Source organism: Tasmannia lanceolata, unplaced genomic scaffold (genome assembly GCF_043159265.1).
Source record: "Tasmannia lanceolata isolate RefF3 unplaced genomic scaffold, GAP_Taslan_0.1 ptg000025l, whole genome shotgun sequence".
Taxonomy (NCBI): domain Eukaryota; kingdom Viridiplantae; phylum Streptophyta; class Magnoliopsida; order Canellales; family Winteraceae; genus Tasmannia; species Tasmannia lanceolata.
The window spans coordinates 11,018,973-11,035,549 of NW_027518702.1; the positions used below are offsets into that span (position 1 = coordinate 11,018,973).

Sequence of the window (16,577 nt, forward strand, 5' to 3'; positions counted from 1 at the left end):
TTCCCAACTGACCTTATCAGACTAATCACTATATTAAGCAAGAAAATATTTTGTTGCATTACAATAATTAAAATTTACATGAAATGTAAGAGCGATTAAACAGTATAACTCAGTCAAGTTGGAGGTACCGTTGATTTAGAGCTTAAGAAACGAGATCGGTAGAATTCCTCATCAGCAATCACAGGGGGTATAGTCCATGTGCCCAAGGAATGTCCTGATGTGTTTCCACCTACAAAAAATCAATGTTTTTACTTACAAACACCTAATCTCAGAAGTGATTATGAAGCTTAAAGAAGTTGTCCTAATGCCCTGTTTGTTTCGGATTGAGATCCGATTGTGAGACCAAAACGGATTATTGGACTCAAAATTAAGGTTTAAGATTATGTGTCCAATAATAGGTTTGGCACTCACAATCGGTTCTCAAAATGTATAACAAACAGGACCTAAGATAAATCAATTTACAATGTAAGGAAAGCAAGGCTCACCTTCTCTTGTTGCTTCTTCACATCTTCGCTTGTAATTCTGGGAGAGGTCAGGATCCAAAGCATTCAATAGCCGTTCATACTTCTCTTCAGCCTCTGTAATACATTTTGCCTGCAAAAGTATAATGATCACATATTATTCATAAAAATATGAAGATAAAAGTTATCCAAGATATAGTTTGGCTGGCAACATAATTGGGTGTATTTTAGTTTCTTAACTTACCAACTCGCTTGGTGCTGTTGATGCTCCGTATAGTCCAATGAACATACGTAAAATATTGAAATTGTTCTCTATCACATCATCCTATACAAGAAGGCAACACATTAGATTCAGAATTCGTATATGCCAATAGAAGTTACTCTCGCACACTTGTGTTCTACATTGCCAATTTATTATTCAAAATGTGGCTCAAAATTTTCAGCAAGAAATATAACATGAATAAATGAACCCACCTCATAATCAAACCTACAGCATCCATCACTTTGTCATATTGTCATTTGAGCGAGAATAGTGCCGTGCTTGTCCAGGAAAAAAAAGAAAAATGGAGAGAGAAAGAAAGGAATGTACAAAATGAGCAAAGAAATGATAAGATTGGTTACCAAAGAACAAATAATCAATTATTGCAAAAGCAACTTGCTATTGATAAAGCTACTTATCACCCACCAGACACGGTCCTTTGCAGACTCTCACAAACACACCACACACGAGCAGGCATACACACTTTGAATATTATTCCAAAAAGAGCCTAGTCTCAACCTAAGTCACAAATATCATTCTCGGGAATTTCACTGCAAGCCAAAATCTCACGATATATTAATTTATTTTTTATTTTTTCAGGTTTATATCGGAAAAAATGATAAAATAAAATAATTTAAAAATATAGAATTTAACCAAAAATAAAAAATTTCATAAAAATATCGCGAGGCCATCGTGATGTCTTCAAGTTAGTGATAAAAATGAAGACACCGCTATATTTTTAAAAATCTAAGGATTATTTCGGGATTTTGTCATTTTATCAAAATAGAAAATGTCAGAGATATTTGTGACAGGTCTCCACATAGCTACTTATCTCACACCAAATCCAGTCCTTTGCACACACATGGACACACCATCCATGATCACATGAGCAAGTAAATGCATTCAAAAAATAGCTTAGTCTCCATCTCCCTACAGCAACTTATCACACCGTACACAGTCCGTTACAGATACTCACATACAGACATGCAAGTGGAAAAGTATAAGGAGCACAAATGTACTTACAGGTCATCTGAGACCTCGACTAGAAACTCTGAGATTGATAGAAACTCCATATGCATGTCATTGACCTTCACGACAACTTGGAGAAAAGAAACCATAATCACTAAAAGAATAATCTAACAAACTAACATTAGTCCTGCCAAACATGGAATATCATAAAAAGCTACCCTGATCCGATATCAAAAGAGGGATACATTAATATGCTTCAAAGATTTATAAATATAAATTTTGGAGATCAAAAGATCATGTGAGTAAAATGAAATGTAGAATGCTTTGGGAGCAATCATCTATGATGCATATCAACAAAGGCATATGGTGATATGGTTCAGAGATCATCCATAATGAAAGTGTAATAACTAGAAACATTTTGGAGATTCAAAAGATAAAGATACTTACGAAAGAGAATGATTGAGAAACTATTATATATGACGCAGGTTAGGCGAAGAAGAGGATGTACAAACAAGTTTGACCGTCACTAAAATCCATTATCCTCAAAGAAAAAAATTCATTGGTAGAAGGTTAGAAAGCAGAAAAATCCATAACAATGACAGTTAAAATGGCATATGAGTATTGCTTAAAAAAACTAATAAAGCATTTTGTGATAGCCACCGAGGAAGAAAATGAAAAGAACACGCGTGGCCAAATGAGAGTTTCAGGGCCCATTCTCCTGGATTCCATGATTGTTGAAGGAGATGTTCACAACGTTATCCTGTGGGAGGATGGTAACAACTTTCCTCGGAGATTTGCAGATGCTATCGAGGAGGTGTTCGATATGGTGGAAAGCCACTCGACATTCCGCCATGTTTTCGTTTCGCTAACAGTGAAGCTGGGCGAGTTGGCTCATTCTGGGGTTGGCAGAGTTGTTGTGGAGGTGTTTGATAACCTTCCCCCTTGAGGGTTTGTTGTATTTCTTCTCTTTCTTTGTTTGGTTGTAGGCCTCGACCATCTCAGTCAATTTTAATTTTTCTCTCTTAATTAATAAAGCTTCACCATTCAAAATAAAAATAAAAAAATAAAAAAAGGATACAAATTGACATAAAATATCTTTGGAAGGGAGTTTCTTGAATGTACCATTAAAAAGAAAGAAAAAAATAAGAGTTTCTTGAATGAGAACTAGAATAACAGCTTCAAATGAAGTAATCTTTGCATAAAGGCAAAGATGAATCTTCTAAGAAAGAACTTTATCAAATAGCTAAAATATTGTTAAGAAGGAACTTTATAAATCGAAACTTTTGGTATTAGATTTTAATAAAGATCGCTATAAAAAATGGTTTATTTACAGCATGATCATAAAAATAGGTCCTTTCTAGGAATTTTCAGCTATAGAGAAAATATATTCATCACAAAAAGCTCCCAGGGAGCTGGGGAGAGAGAGAGAGAGAGAGAGATGTGGCACCAAAAAAACTATGGTGCCATTGTAACTTTGTTAAAGCCACACTCATATACATGCAATAGTAGGAGAGAGAGATCAGATGTGGCACCAAAAAAACTATGGTGCCATTGTAACTTTGTTAAAGCCACATTCATATACATGCAATAGTAGGAGAGAGAGATCAGATGTGGCACCAAAAAAACTATGGTGCCATTGTAACTTTGTTAAAGCCACACTCATATACATGCAATAGCAGAAAACCTTAGCAATAGAGTAATATGCAAAATAAAATCCAATGATGAGTGTGATTGAAAAGAGATAGCCATGTTCACTTTATTTTCCACCAAAATGTCTATTACGAACCAAAATGTTATACATTCAGTACTTCTATTCACATGACACAACTGAAACAAACATGACTTGCTAACTTTCTGGAACAAGAACAAACCTTAATCAGTTAAACATCAAAACCTAATCTGACGCTTACCACCGAGGCTCTTAAAGAACAACTAAAAATACACTTAAAATAAGAGAACATATTTAGAATTACATGTCTTGAAATGATTTAGTGTATAGCCAGTGAACCAAAAGAAGTTATTAAGTAAAAGCAGAGAAAAGGAGCAAAGGCAAGAGAAATAGGAATTACCTGTTGTTCTGTCAGCTGATACAACAAAAGATTCAAAACCCGATAGTCGAAGGATTTCAGGTGAATAGCTCTCATTACATCTTCACTAAAAATCTGAATAACAAAACTTTAAGTATATTCCCCTCTAAAGCTAATGTTTCTTAAACATAGAATGAAAGAAAAACTATAATGAACACAGATTTGAAGGAAATGTTATCATTGTCAATACAATATTCCAGCAGAAATATAGAATAGAAAGTCACAGATTCCTTATTGTAATATGATATAGATGTCAACTTTTACACACTCAATTACTTAGATCAAGAGCTTAGGCAATATCACACACTAGTAGGTTGTGATACCTGGACAGACTAGTTTTTTGGCAGACTGGAATGTTGGACACCTCCATACACGACACGACACCCCTGGACAGTTACAGATGGGGTTTTAGAGTGACATCATCAAAAGTGTCGGACACTTGACACTCCTAAAAGTGTCCCATTCTGGACACTTGAAAACCAGAGTCCAAGTCTCCAACACCTTTAATAAGGTGTCTAACACGAAATTACTAAGCCATATAGTTTCCTATTAAAGAAAAGGGTTTTCTTTTAGTATTAATATGATTTGCACTTAAGGTATGACTCAACAATACCTTTCATGTTAGCTTTTAAAATTTAAATTTGAAGCAATTGATAATGTATTTCATATTAATAAAACTTCAAATGTTCACTGTGAAATGATTCAATGAATGTCTATGCATGTACTATGTAGGCTGCAATAGTACATTTTTTTCTCGATGGTCATTATATGTATGAATTTTGACATTATCGAATATGTTGAACCGTGGATGTTCATTGATTACCACCATTGAGTGTTAATTGTTAGGTAATGACTGCTTTATTGTTGTGAAAAAACCCCTCTTCTTACTCGATCTGCGATTTCAATGGCAAAGTAAAATGAAAGAATTAACACAAGCAATCACACAAAGACACAAAGATTTACGTGGTTCGGCAAAAGCCTACTCCATGGTAGAGGCGATGAGAAAATCCACTATAAGATTCAGAGATTACAAGAGAAGATCGGTCTCTCTCTCACCAAACCCACTAGAAACCCTAGCACACCTTTTCCCCTTTCTTTTGAGCTCTCAACCCTCTTTACAAGACTTGCCGTCAAAATAAGCCCTAAAAGCCCCTTTATATAAAGCGGGCCATAAGTTAGTCTTATCGGGCCGAAAAACACATAGAACGGGCCGGGCCAAACAGCCGGGGGCCTAATCCGGGTGCACACAATATTTTGGACCCTAAACGGGTTTGAATTCAAGACACCCAACTCAACATTTATTAATTTAGTTTCTTTTGTTAGTTAGTAGTTACTACTGACTAGTTACCTTTTTTTTAATGGCAACTAGAATTTATTTAAAGGGGGGAGTCCAAGGACCAAGATGGTTAGAAAACAAGCCCAAATCTTCTCCAATTCGGTCATCACAATTCCATAGCGAGCTAAGCGGTCTGCCTCACTGTTCGCGAAGTGTCATGTGTGTTGGAACACCACAGAATGTCCTTCCACACGGTCTAAAATCTCCTCAATATCATCCGTGAATCTTCATGGGAAGTTGGTGCCCTATTTCATCTACCATCACATTAAGTGATTTTCCTTGCACTATTATACAATCCAAATCTTCTCTCTCCACCGCAAAAATCCCTGTCAACTATGCCTTGATTTCTGCTTCATCCGAGTCCTTTTCCCCAAGAGGGTCGGAGAAAGCCCTCTTGGTGCTGTCATCCGCCTCGGGAATGAGACCTCACACACTAGCTTCTCCTGGGTTCTCAATGCTAGAACCATCAAAGTTTAGTTCCATCCATCTAGGCAAGGGGCACTCCCATCTAGGTGACGGCCTACTGGAGCTAATCTTTCTAGTTCGGATCTCAGCCCAAGATCTGCGCATGGAGGATTCCAAAATGCCCTGAAAATTGAAAAGGCCCCTTTTCGATTTCACTACTGATGACAAAAAATCTGATTTTTGATAGCGTAGTAATCTCTTGCCTTTGCAGTGAAAACAATATTGTTGGTTCTTTTTTTGTATGGTGAAAACACTATTATTACTTTCTTTCCACAATACCCAAAACACCGCTAATATGTCACAAAATTTGTCCCCTCTAGGCCAAGGAGCAAAATTCCATTCCTCTATTAGGTCCGCTATATTCTCCACAAAGACAGGGAAAGCACAAAGTACAAGATCTCTCGGGCCACCCTGCAATATTTTCACTTGCAGCTATGCAATAAGTGTAATGGTTAATAATCAACATCCTCTGATTTATAAGGTGATCCACCATCATAATTTTGTTTAGGCAAACAGTCCAAGCGAACAACCATCATAATATTAAGATATTCTGGCACTAGACGAGAAAGAATGAGAAAAGGATTAGAGTTCACAAGAAACCCTAAGAAATTTATGGTTGAAACTCAAAACACTTCATTCATAACATAAGACTTCATAACATAGCCATAGCATAACTATTGCATAACTTAGAATAACTATAATCTCCTTAGCCTTTAAGATACTGGCTTTACATAACATTCTAAGTATCATAAACCTATTCTTGCATGAAATTAGACTCCTACACCAGCAAGCAAACATGCAAAAAAAAGCATGAAAATAAATTAAAAGTTGCTAAAAACGGTTTTGCAGCCATTGTTCTGCCTCAGGCATATATCGATGCTCTGGTCGATCGAGTCCTCAAGTTCAGATCATTCTCCTGCAAAGCTTATCGCTTGTCAACAAAGATATTGTGGCGATGATCTAAGAAACTAACAAAAAAATTTAAAATTCCTGAGATATACCCTTCCCGAGAAATTCCAGTGACAAATATTTGTAATTATTGTTTCATACAAGTATATGTAAAGATACATAATGCATTAAAAATATTTAGATCTACAGTGAGACTGTATATTCAAGAATATGTTTACTTATATACAAGAACACCCAACACATGAGAAAAAAAGGCAGAATATGCCGACTTACACATCTGACATGGCAATTTACAAACACGTTGCAGCCTTGCAATGGGATATCAAGAAACACTACAATAGAGAAAAGTGTGTGGAAACAACACCAAACAAAATTTCCTTAATTTTCATGAATAAATTAATCAAGTAAAGAAACTAGATAAGGAACAAAGAGTCCAAAATATAAGCACCTCGTTTTTTATGATTAGTGCCTTACAAAGCTTCCTTTCTAGAGCCCAATACTCAGTCCCAAAACTGAGTTCCGTTGTTATTCTAAATTCAAGAAATAAATTCAAAATAACAGATCATTAGAGAAGGGCAGACTTTTCCATCTTTTCTGAAAAACAGAGTTTGTATAATAAAAGGGTGTTCGATAAGCAAGATGCCACACCGTTCTGTCAAGAGTCCAAGGCGCTCTAGTTGAAGAACAAGAGGTCTAAATGGATCACTTTTGAAAGGCTCTGGGAAGTGATTTGCCACCCTTTGATTGTCCTGTATCTCAGTGGGAATCAGATTGATCAATTAGTCGCCAATTGACTACTCAAAGAGACTCATAATTGCTGTCTCAAGGACCTAAGCTTACCACTTTACTTGTATCGCTCAAAAAGTTAGGTCCTCTTTCTGTAGCAGTACTCTTCATTGATAAATTCAAAATTTCTTCATTGAAACTGTCCAGCTGCACCCCAAAAAAAAAGACAGTTGAGCAGCAGACATGTTAACTGAAAGGGTAGTATACGATGGTATTCGTGTTGATCCTTTTACCTGATAAATATAGCTCTCTGTGAAAGAAAGAACAGGGAGGAATCTGAATATTGATTGTGGTTTGTTCACATCCATTCCATGAAACATAAAATAAGACCTGCACTGCTATGTAGACAAAATATCATAACATACCCACTTCAAATTAGGTATCAAAATTTTCATAACCCAGTGCATCCAGAAGGATAAAAAAAAAGTATCCAAAATAAATACAATTAAAAGAAAGACGTGTAAACGTGTAAAAAATAATAAATACAGAAAATGAAAAATATGCCTGTGACTCGATAACTCAAGAGGATGCACAAGGCTTCTGAGATTGAATTTCACTTTATTTACAATCACTAATAACAAAGACTGCAGTACCTTTGGACACTTATCAAGATTCCCTTTAAATAAAAAGTAACCAAAATAAATACAATTAAAAGAAAACCTTAATATTTACCGCAGAAAATACATTTTCCTGTTCCAGAAGCTAATTCAACCGTCACGAAAGATTACAAAGATACGAGAAAAGATTCTCCATTCAAAAAGGTAGTAATTAAGATACTTAGGGCCTATTTGTTTGAGATTATGAACACCAATTGTGGAGTCACCACCTTAGGTTAGCTTTTTATATACTTTATAGTTTATAATAAATACAAATTGAAAATTTTCACTTTACCTTCAGCATTTTTTAATTAAAATCTGCTCACCACCAGATTATTAAACCGAATGATCTAAAAGCATACGCATAAGACTACCCTAGAGTTCCAGACTTATTAAACAAGAAGCAAACCACCAAATAGGAACCTGTACCACATACCAAAGAGAATAACTATAGAACACAGTAACTGGTACAAATACAGGTTACAAAAGATGAATCCATAGGCGATAAAACACAAGAAAGGCATTAGTGTGACCTTTAGCTATTATTTTCATTGAAAATGTGAACTGTCAGTATCGGTCATGGTTTTAAATTTCAACCGAAATACCGAAATTTCCACCAAAATTTCGGATTTCAGTGGACCGACACCGAAATTTTAAAAATTTCCTCCCAAATTTTAAGATTTACACCTAAATTTCAGTGATTTCCACCGAAATTTCGGTTTCAGTTGTGGCCGAAACCGACATTTAAAACCTTGGTATCGCTCAAAATCCAAGGTTAAAGAAAAACGGATATACTCACAAAATCCTCAAGCGTAGAATTTGACCGTTGCATTGCATCTAGTTCAATCATAGCCATGTCATCCACATTCGATCTAAATAAACACTGATCCTGTTTATTGTCAAGATAAAGTTGGGCAGGAAGCTCAACGCAACTCTGTTGATGGTCTGCAATACAGTGCATTTTTATTCTGTGAGTTAATACCTCCCACTTATATTCTTTGAGACAGTCATCGAAGGAAACAAGGACCATGACAGATAATGAAATAAACCACATATGCTACAGAAATATTCTCCCAAAACAGCAGTAATTCTTTTCATTTTCTTTTCTCAAATTGTTTAAAAGATTAAAAAAACATAGTGTGCGTTTGAACAATGGCAAATGGGCAGAATGAGCTCACAGCATCATATCAAAATTCAGAAACTTTAAAAAGGTGAAATAAAGTAATATTTGTCTTCTAAACCCATCCAAATGCCGATAGAATAATACTAGTCATATGAAAGGAGAAAATAGGCAATAACCCGCTAAATCTCATGAATATTATTAGCATCATATGATTGAGCATTTTGTGTCTTCAAAACCATCATTACTTACAGCATATGATTGTTCATGCCATGTCCCATGAATTTAAAGTCTCATATCAGTGATGCCGTCCTACAGCCCTAATAACAATGTAAATATTTGGCAGTGATTTAAATGTGTCAAGAATTGGGGATGGAATTGTCCGACTCGAGGTGATTTTAAACAATGGAACTATCATACTTCAAATATAAGCCACCCGTCAAATCGACAATCACACTCATAGTTACCAGGTCGGGAAACGGATATGGGAAGCGAAACGTGTAATGGAAACGTGAAACACGAGAAAAAAATAGAGGGGAAACAAGAAACGGGAAGCGATAGAGAGACGTCTTGGGAAACGCATTGAGAAACGTGTTGGGAAATGCAATGGAAACGTTTGGAAATACGAGACGAAGACACAAGTGAAAGATTCATGCATTTGATTGTAGGGAGGAAGGCGGAAAACGCCAAGGTGGGAAAATGCAAGAGAAACAGAAGTGAAACGTTTCCTACGCATTTCCCAAACGTTTCCCGGTCGTCTTCCACGCGTTTCCCGAACATTTCCCACGCGTTTCCGAGAAGTTTCCCCTATTTTTAATAGGTGTTTCGTTCAGAGAAGCAGGATTCGCCTGGAGTTGGGGATTCGCGAATCCCCGAATCGTGAATCCGAACCGTGATTCGATTCGAATCCCCGATTCTGGGGAACCTCGATTTTGGGAACCCCGATTCCCACTTTATAGGAACCCCGATTCCCTGCGAATCCCCAGCGAATCCTAACTCCCCAGCGACTCTCAGCGATTCCCCAGCGAATCCCCGACGAATCCCCGTCGAATCTCCGTCGACTCTCTGGCAAACCCATGATTCCCGCTTCCAACCATCCCAGGAGCCTTCAATTCCAGCTTTCGATTCCCGCCTTGGCAACCTTGGTTTCGTTTTCGTTTTCGTTTTCGTTTCCATTTCCGTTTCGGAAACACGTTTCCCACTTTCGTATGACGTTTCCGACTTCTATGATCACACTTCTTATTTGTTGAGTTGCATATTTTTAGTTTAAACATTGGGCGCGTGACGAATGCAATAGATGTTATAACCAATATATTGGCAATACCTGTCTTTCTTTTTAAATCTACTTAACTTGTCCCACTCTTTATTCATGCATGTCCCATGTCACATCTAAATTCTAATGTATGTGATAGCTTATCAATATCAGTGTCCTGAACTGTCCGATAGCGTATCGCATGATGTGAGTTATGTATACAAATAGTATTGATATGGTAAATGGCAGGTTGTTTTGTGGTGTTTCTCACAAGCATACTAAGTACACTCAGTTTAAACCCTACTGTCAAATGCATTTATAGATTTGCTTAGGACTATAAATGCAGGGATTGAACAAGAGTAATCAATTTTTAAACTCTGCTGTCAAATGCATTTATAGATTTCCATTGGACTAAACATCCAGGGATTGAACAAGAATAATCAATTGTTACTTCTGCCCGATATGCACCAATATACATATTATATGGGTGGGACTGCTCATCAAAATAATATGTTTTTGGTTACTGTGCTCTATAGTAACCAAAAATATATTGTCGGCTGGGTAGCCCCATTGTTTCCAAAAATGGACCTTTGTCCATGATTGCTTATCCATGTTGTAGCATCTTAGAATTAGTTTAAATTCTATAGTAAGAGACTTCCCTCGGTGCACACATTGGAGTGGGAAGTATATGGTCAAACCGCTAGTTCCTGGTTTCAATTTAAATAGGTTATATGAAGTTTTTCCTTAGAAATTTAAAATTCCTACCCAATTTAGGCATATAAAAAGTTTCATCAACTCATAAAGCTTACAATTTTGAAAACATAATCTATGATAGTAGGGGTGTAAACGAGCTCTTGGCCAGGCTCGGCTCAGCTCGTTAAGCTCAAAAGCTTGGCTCGAGCTCGGCTCGGCTCGGCCAGGCTCCCGAGCCTTACCGAGCTCGGGTTATATTAAGTTCACACCCCTCATCTTCCCTGGACAGCCCTACTAGTGTAATTTGACTACTTTTTTTACACTATGGGGTGGGGTCCAAGTAACAAATGGGGTTCCAAAAATGAAGTGACATATTTTGCCTCGCCCTTTCACTCCCTGGACAACCCTTTTAGTGTATATATTAATATATAATATATATATTTAAATATATTAAATTCTTAACGAGCCGAGCCGAGCCAAGCCGAGCCTGGCCTAAATCGGGCTCGGCTCGGCTCGTTAAGGATTCAAGACGAGCTCGAGCAATCTTCCGAGCCCGAGCCAAAATTGACACCCTTATATGATAGTGAAAAACAATTATGTGGGATTTACGAGTAATGATGGGGATCCACTTTCACAATATTATATAGATTTTCCCATGTTGAACATACCTTCCCCATTAACCCAGAGCAGTGCTTCCTCAAGAATTGCAGCTGAAATCTGCCAACGCAATAACACTGGCACATATAAAATATATAACAATAAAAAATGAAATAGAAACAGAAAGCAGAAATTAGGAACTTTGGCTAACCTTTGGTAGATTTTCAGAAACCAGATTGCATCTCTTTTCCACATTTAGTGTGTCACATGGTTGTACCTTCGCCATATCAATTTTCAAGGAAAAGGATCAATAGAATAGTAATTATGTGTAAAAGTAGTGGATTTAAGAAACATCACGTGACCACATAGTTTATAGAGATAATGTCTAGATTACCAAAAGATACATACAGAGCAATTCAAGCATAAGTTTTATTGCAAATTCAGTCATGGAAATTGGGGCGGGGCTCGAGACAGATATTGAAAAATCTTAGCCTTACTAAGAACCTTAGTTATTAATTTTTCTTTTGAAAGGCAAAGAAATATATTAATAGAAAGAAGGGGATAACCCCACAACCGAGGTGGTCAATACAAGTAGGAGAGAGAAAGACAAAAGCAAAAACCTATATACAATCTAGCCCAACCAAAATACAAGGTCAAAGAGGAAGGAAATCAAAAAGCTCTATTTGGTCCTGTCTATTCTGGAGCGAGCCAGATGATCAACTTCGCGAGCTAGACAATCAACTTCACTATCAACTAAACTGTTACCTGATCTCCTTACATGATGAAACTTAACCAAGTATCCCTCCTGCACTTATTCAATTGCAACCACAAACCTCCACGTTTGAGGATTCATCCGATCTACCCATCTAATAACGTTAAGGGAGCCCCCTTCAACAACCAACGGATTCAGCTCCCTAGTGACATGCATAATGGTTTGAAAGATCGAGTCATCAATCACCTAGTGACATGCAATGTCACGCATGTATGATAAATTAGCACATACCAAATTTCAAATGAAATTCGTATAAATATTTACACATAATACATGCATCACCTTTCGCATGCAATTCATGTAAATAAAATTATACAATACATACAGATATAGTATACCACTATTACACTTAAAATTTTGGTTTATGCATTTCGGTCGCTTCGGTTTCAGTGGGGATGGAAACGGAAACATTTCGGTTGGTTTGTGTCGGTTTCAGTGGAAATTTAAAACCATGAATAAAACTCCAAACAAAAGATATCGGATGGAATTCCAGAAATTCTAGTCTGTTCCGACCTGCTCCAGTCCAGTTGGAATAGGTCATTCTGCTCAGAATTGCATGAAAAATCTAGATTGTATCCACAACTTCGTTTTTGCAGCGATATTTTCTTTTTTCAAGTTTTACCCCTTTTGGGGATTGTTCCCTACCCGATTGAGGAGCAATTGATGTCTTTTACCCCTCTCAAGCAAGGTGATTAACGTAAATTACTCATTTTCACATATTTGATATTCTCATTTCTTCCCTAAAACCCTAACTGGGACTTGAAGGTGAGGATTACTCGTCATTTTCTAGTGCAACATCTTCCATCACGTTCTACTCCAAGGGGTGATCTCTTTGTTCTCCATCAAAGTGATGATTTGAAAAAGGTGCACTGAATTTGATATTAATTAGGCTAATCAAGAACCAATTTCATGCCTACATGCCTTTAGATGTAGTAGCAAAATGTGTGCCACTTTGTTAAATTTGGTTGGTGTAGTAGTCTCTTATAATTTTTCTAAATAATTCCCATTTTTCCTATTTTTTTAAAAAATAATTCACCTATCATACCGGATTTTCCAGAATAGAATGCAAGAATGTTCCAATACAAGAGAACAACAGAGCGGCAACGGGAACAGAATTGATTACTAAGCTAAGAAGAATGAGCTTTGAGCTTCACAACACACCAACAACTTACATCATTTCACTACAATAGTTTTACCTCAATTGATAATAGGTAAAGCATTTGAGAGAGTCTAGCCACGTTCTCACCATGCAATTCACAGGTCCTTTTGTACATGGTAACCACTACATTATGGCAACCCCAAATGTTGCATACTTTTTAGACAAAATGACCATGCACACAAAATAGTCCAACAGATATAGAATTCAAGTGTCGAATTTAAATTATATCCAAAACAAAACCATTCACATACCTCAATAAATGACAAGGAGAGTAAGATATGATGCTCTTTCAAGGGAAATAAAATAAAGAACAGGCTAGCTACCGGCATGAATTTCAATTTTTGTAATTTTTTTAATGGACTCCCCACGAAGTGTGTCTTACATCATACAAATGAACTTCTTTCACCTCTACAACACTTTTCCTCCAAGCAAGATGTACAACCAGAAGCACCATCGTGTTGCCTTTCGTTCCATTTTTTGCTCTATTTTTTTAATGTCTTTTATTATTCATTGTAGATCAGATCTGTCTATATATGTATGTGATCTTGCACAGCGTCAAATTGGTATTGGAGCTAAATCGATTCTCATGGCTGGACGTGGTAGAGAATGTGGTGATCATGTAAATCAAATAAAACAAGATAAGAAGCTGGAATTGATGAGAATGATTAAGCGTTTGATGTGTGAGTTGCAGAACTTACAACATCGAAAGAAGTGGAAGCCTAAATGGCAGGAAACCCCTTTTCATGAGCCCACGTACCGAGCAAAACCCCAACATGGAGGCCTTGATGAAAGGTTGATCTTACCCATTCGGTTATCAAAACAAAATAAAATCAAGTCCATGATAGTTGTTTTCCTGCTGCTTGCTCAGTAGATGAAAGTTTAAGTTACCTGCAAACATAAAATTCAACCATTCATAGTCGCTCTCGTTCCTACATACAAATCCTAATTTTAATTGTTTTAGCTCTGATATCCAATTATTCTCATTTCAAGTGTATACTATAACTAGTTGCATAATATCACTTGATTCCAGCAAAACACACCATAGTTTTAAAACTCCACCACGCCATCATGGACTCCCCCGAGTCGACTCCATTTTCCCTTGGCAATGTTCCGCGTTTTGCCCTACAGAGTCAATAAAAACTCCTTTGACGCTCCCTAGCTATGATTGCGTCAACCACGTTCTTGGCCGGGTCCGTGCCGAGCCGACATGGATTTTTCTTGGCCGCAATTTGACCCGTACCCGCATTTTTAAACATTGATTAACAAACCAGTTCACCCTTCATTCTTGAATATTTTACTTTATGTGTTTGTTTTCCAAGTGTAAACTAACAAGTTGAAGATTTGTAAAGCGGAAATGAAATAGAATGTTTCGTCATTACGTGCCTAATTAGCCGTAGGCCCGTAACACAAATAAACAAAAAAAAAAAAACAGAAAAAAGAGAGGGAGAGGCTGATTCGAGGCAACCGGACCTCTTAACGGTTCAATTCGAGAGGAACCATGACTCTCCTGAAACAATGTTTTTGTTTTTGTTGCAAATTCTCTTCCTTCTTATTAAGATATAACTTCTTAAATACAAGCAAAAAGGATTGCCACATTACCACCATATTAACCCACTTACATGACACATAAGCAATAACTAACACACATAACTAAAACACATACCCACAACTACATAATAACCATGGTTTTAAATTTAGACCGAATTTTGGATTTCGGTGGAGACCGACACCGAAATCGATAAAAACCGAAACGGTATTTTATTTCGGCTGAAATTTTGGAATTTCGGTCGAAATTTCGGTTTTTCAGAAATTTGACCCAAAAAATCTGGTTTTTTTTTAATATTAATTTATTATTTCACCGAAATTTCGACCGAAATTTAATATTGAATAAAATATTGGTTTCGGATTTTGTACCAGATTTCGACCGAAATTTCGAATTTTCAGGGTCCGAAACCGGTACCGAAACCGAAATTTTAAACCTTTTAATAACTACATACTAAGTTACTAACAAAGCCCATATAGTTATACACCACTAACATGCACATATCATAAAATCAATACTACATAACCAAATTTTGCATCCTAAAATGCACCCAAGCAAAACAAATCACTATTAATTGAATAAAGTGTATAAACAGGAACAAAAAATAATTTAGTTCAATGAAAATAAGAGCTATATGAAATGCCTGGAAAACCGATTTCCCCTTAGTAATGAAAAGGGTTTCCAGGAAAATTCAGAAACGAAAAGAAGATTATAAATTACCATGAAGAGAAGAAAATTGGAGAGGAAACGATCTGAATCGTTGTTATTTGAAGAGAGACCAGACGATTGGACGAATGAGAGCATTCTCTGAACATTTTCCAGCTTCCTAAGAGCTTCCATTTAGGGCAGTTTTGGCGGTAGAAGCAACGATTGTATTTAGGCCTTCAACTCTTTTTATACTTTAAAGGGTGGCCCCCGGAAGAAAAGGGGGCGAATACATCATTTCCTCAAAAAAAAAAAAAATCATTTGGAATCAATTTTTTCAAAGTTTGATAACCCATTTTTAGGTAAAGTTATTTCTAGGGGTGTTGCAACTTGGGTCGGGTTCAACCGGTTATGGCTCGGGTTGGGTTGGCATTTCCTCGGTTTGGGTTGGGTTACCAACCCGATTTAATTTCGAGTTGGGTTAGGGTTGAGGCCTTGGCAGCCCGACCTCCGTCCTCTAATTTTATCTTGATTGCCTTTGGGTTATTGTATTCTTCTATTTGGCCCTAGGTGAAAAGAACCCAACCCAATTCAACCCCAGGTGATTTCGGGTTAGATGGGTTGGTCAAGGGTGGAGAGATTTAGAGGCGGGTTGGGTTAGGGTTGACCATCCTCAAACCGAGGCTCGGGTTGGGTTGGGTTAGGGTTGAGGGAATGCTATCTAAGGTTCGGTTAGGGTTGGCTTCAACCTGATCCGACCCAAGTTGCACAACTTTCACCCCTAGTTATTTCAGGTAAATTTCCATACCCATGTTGGGATTGCAGGAAAAGTACTTCTTGAAGTAATTTTTTCCTAAGGAATTTTTTATTTTCACAACTTAGAAGAAAATGTAGGGATATCATTATAAAGAGAAATGATAGAATGAAG

The 16,577-nt window shown here is 36.9% G+C and overlaps 1 protein-coding gene across 2 annotated transcripts; it reads right to left on the reverse strand.

Annotated features, from left to right (window-relative positions):
- LOC143857922 (ATP synthase subunit B) lies at positions 1 to 15,880 on the reverse strand. Of its 2 annotated transcripts, none has more exons than XM_077368475.1 (14): positions 15,725 to 15,880; positions 11,742 to 11,807; positions 11,602 to 11,650; positions 8,668 to 8,813; positions 7,506 to 7,607; positions 7,327 to 7,419; positions 7,135 to 7,235; positions 6,935 to 7,016; positions 3,759 to 3,851; positions 1,744 to 1,808; positions 936 to 948; positions 706 to 786; positions 486 to 594; positions 1 to 229 (listed from the first exon to the last, which is right to left on the reverse strand). In XM_077368475.1, the coding sequence occupies exons 1-14, from the start codon at positions 15,842 to 15,844 to the stop codon at positions 114 to 116; spliced, it is 1,236 nt and encodes a 411-aa protein (XP_077224590.1). In that variant the 5' UTR covers positions 15,845 to 15,880; the 3' UTR covers positions 1 to 113. The 2 variants fall into 2 exon arrangements, with proteins under 2 accessions (XP_077224590.1, XP_077224589.1); XM_077368474.1 differs by having other exon boundaries at positions 7,506 to 7,610.
- Between the last annotated feature and the right edge of the window lie 697 nt (positions 15,881 to 16,577).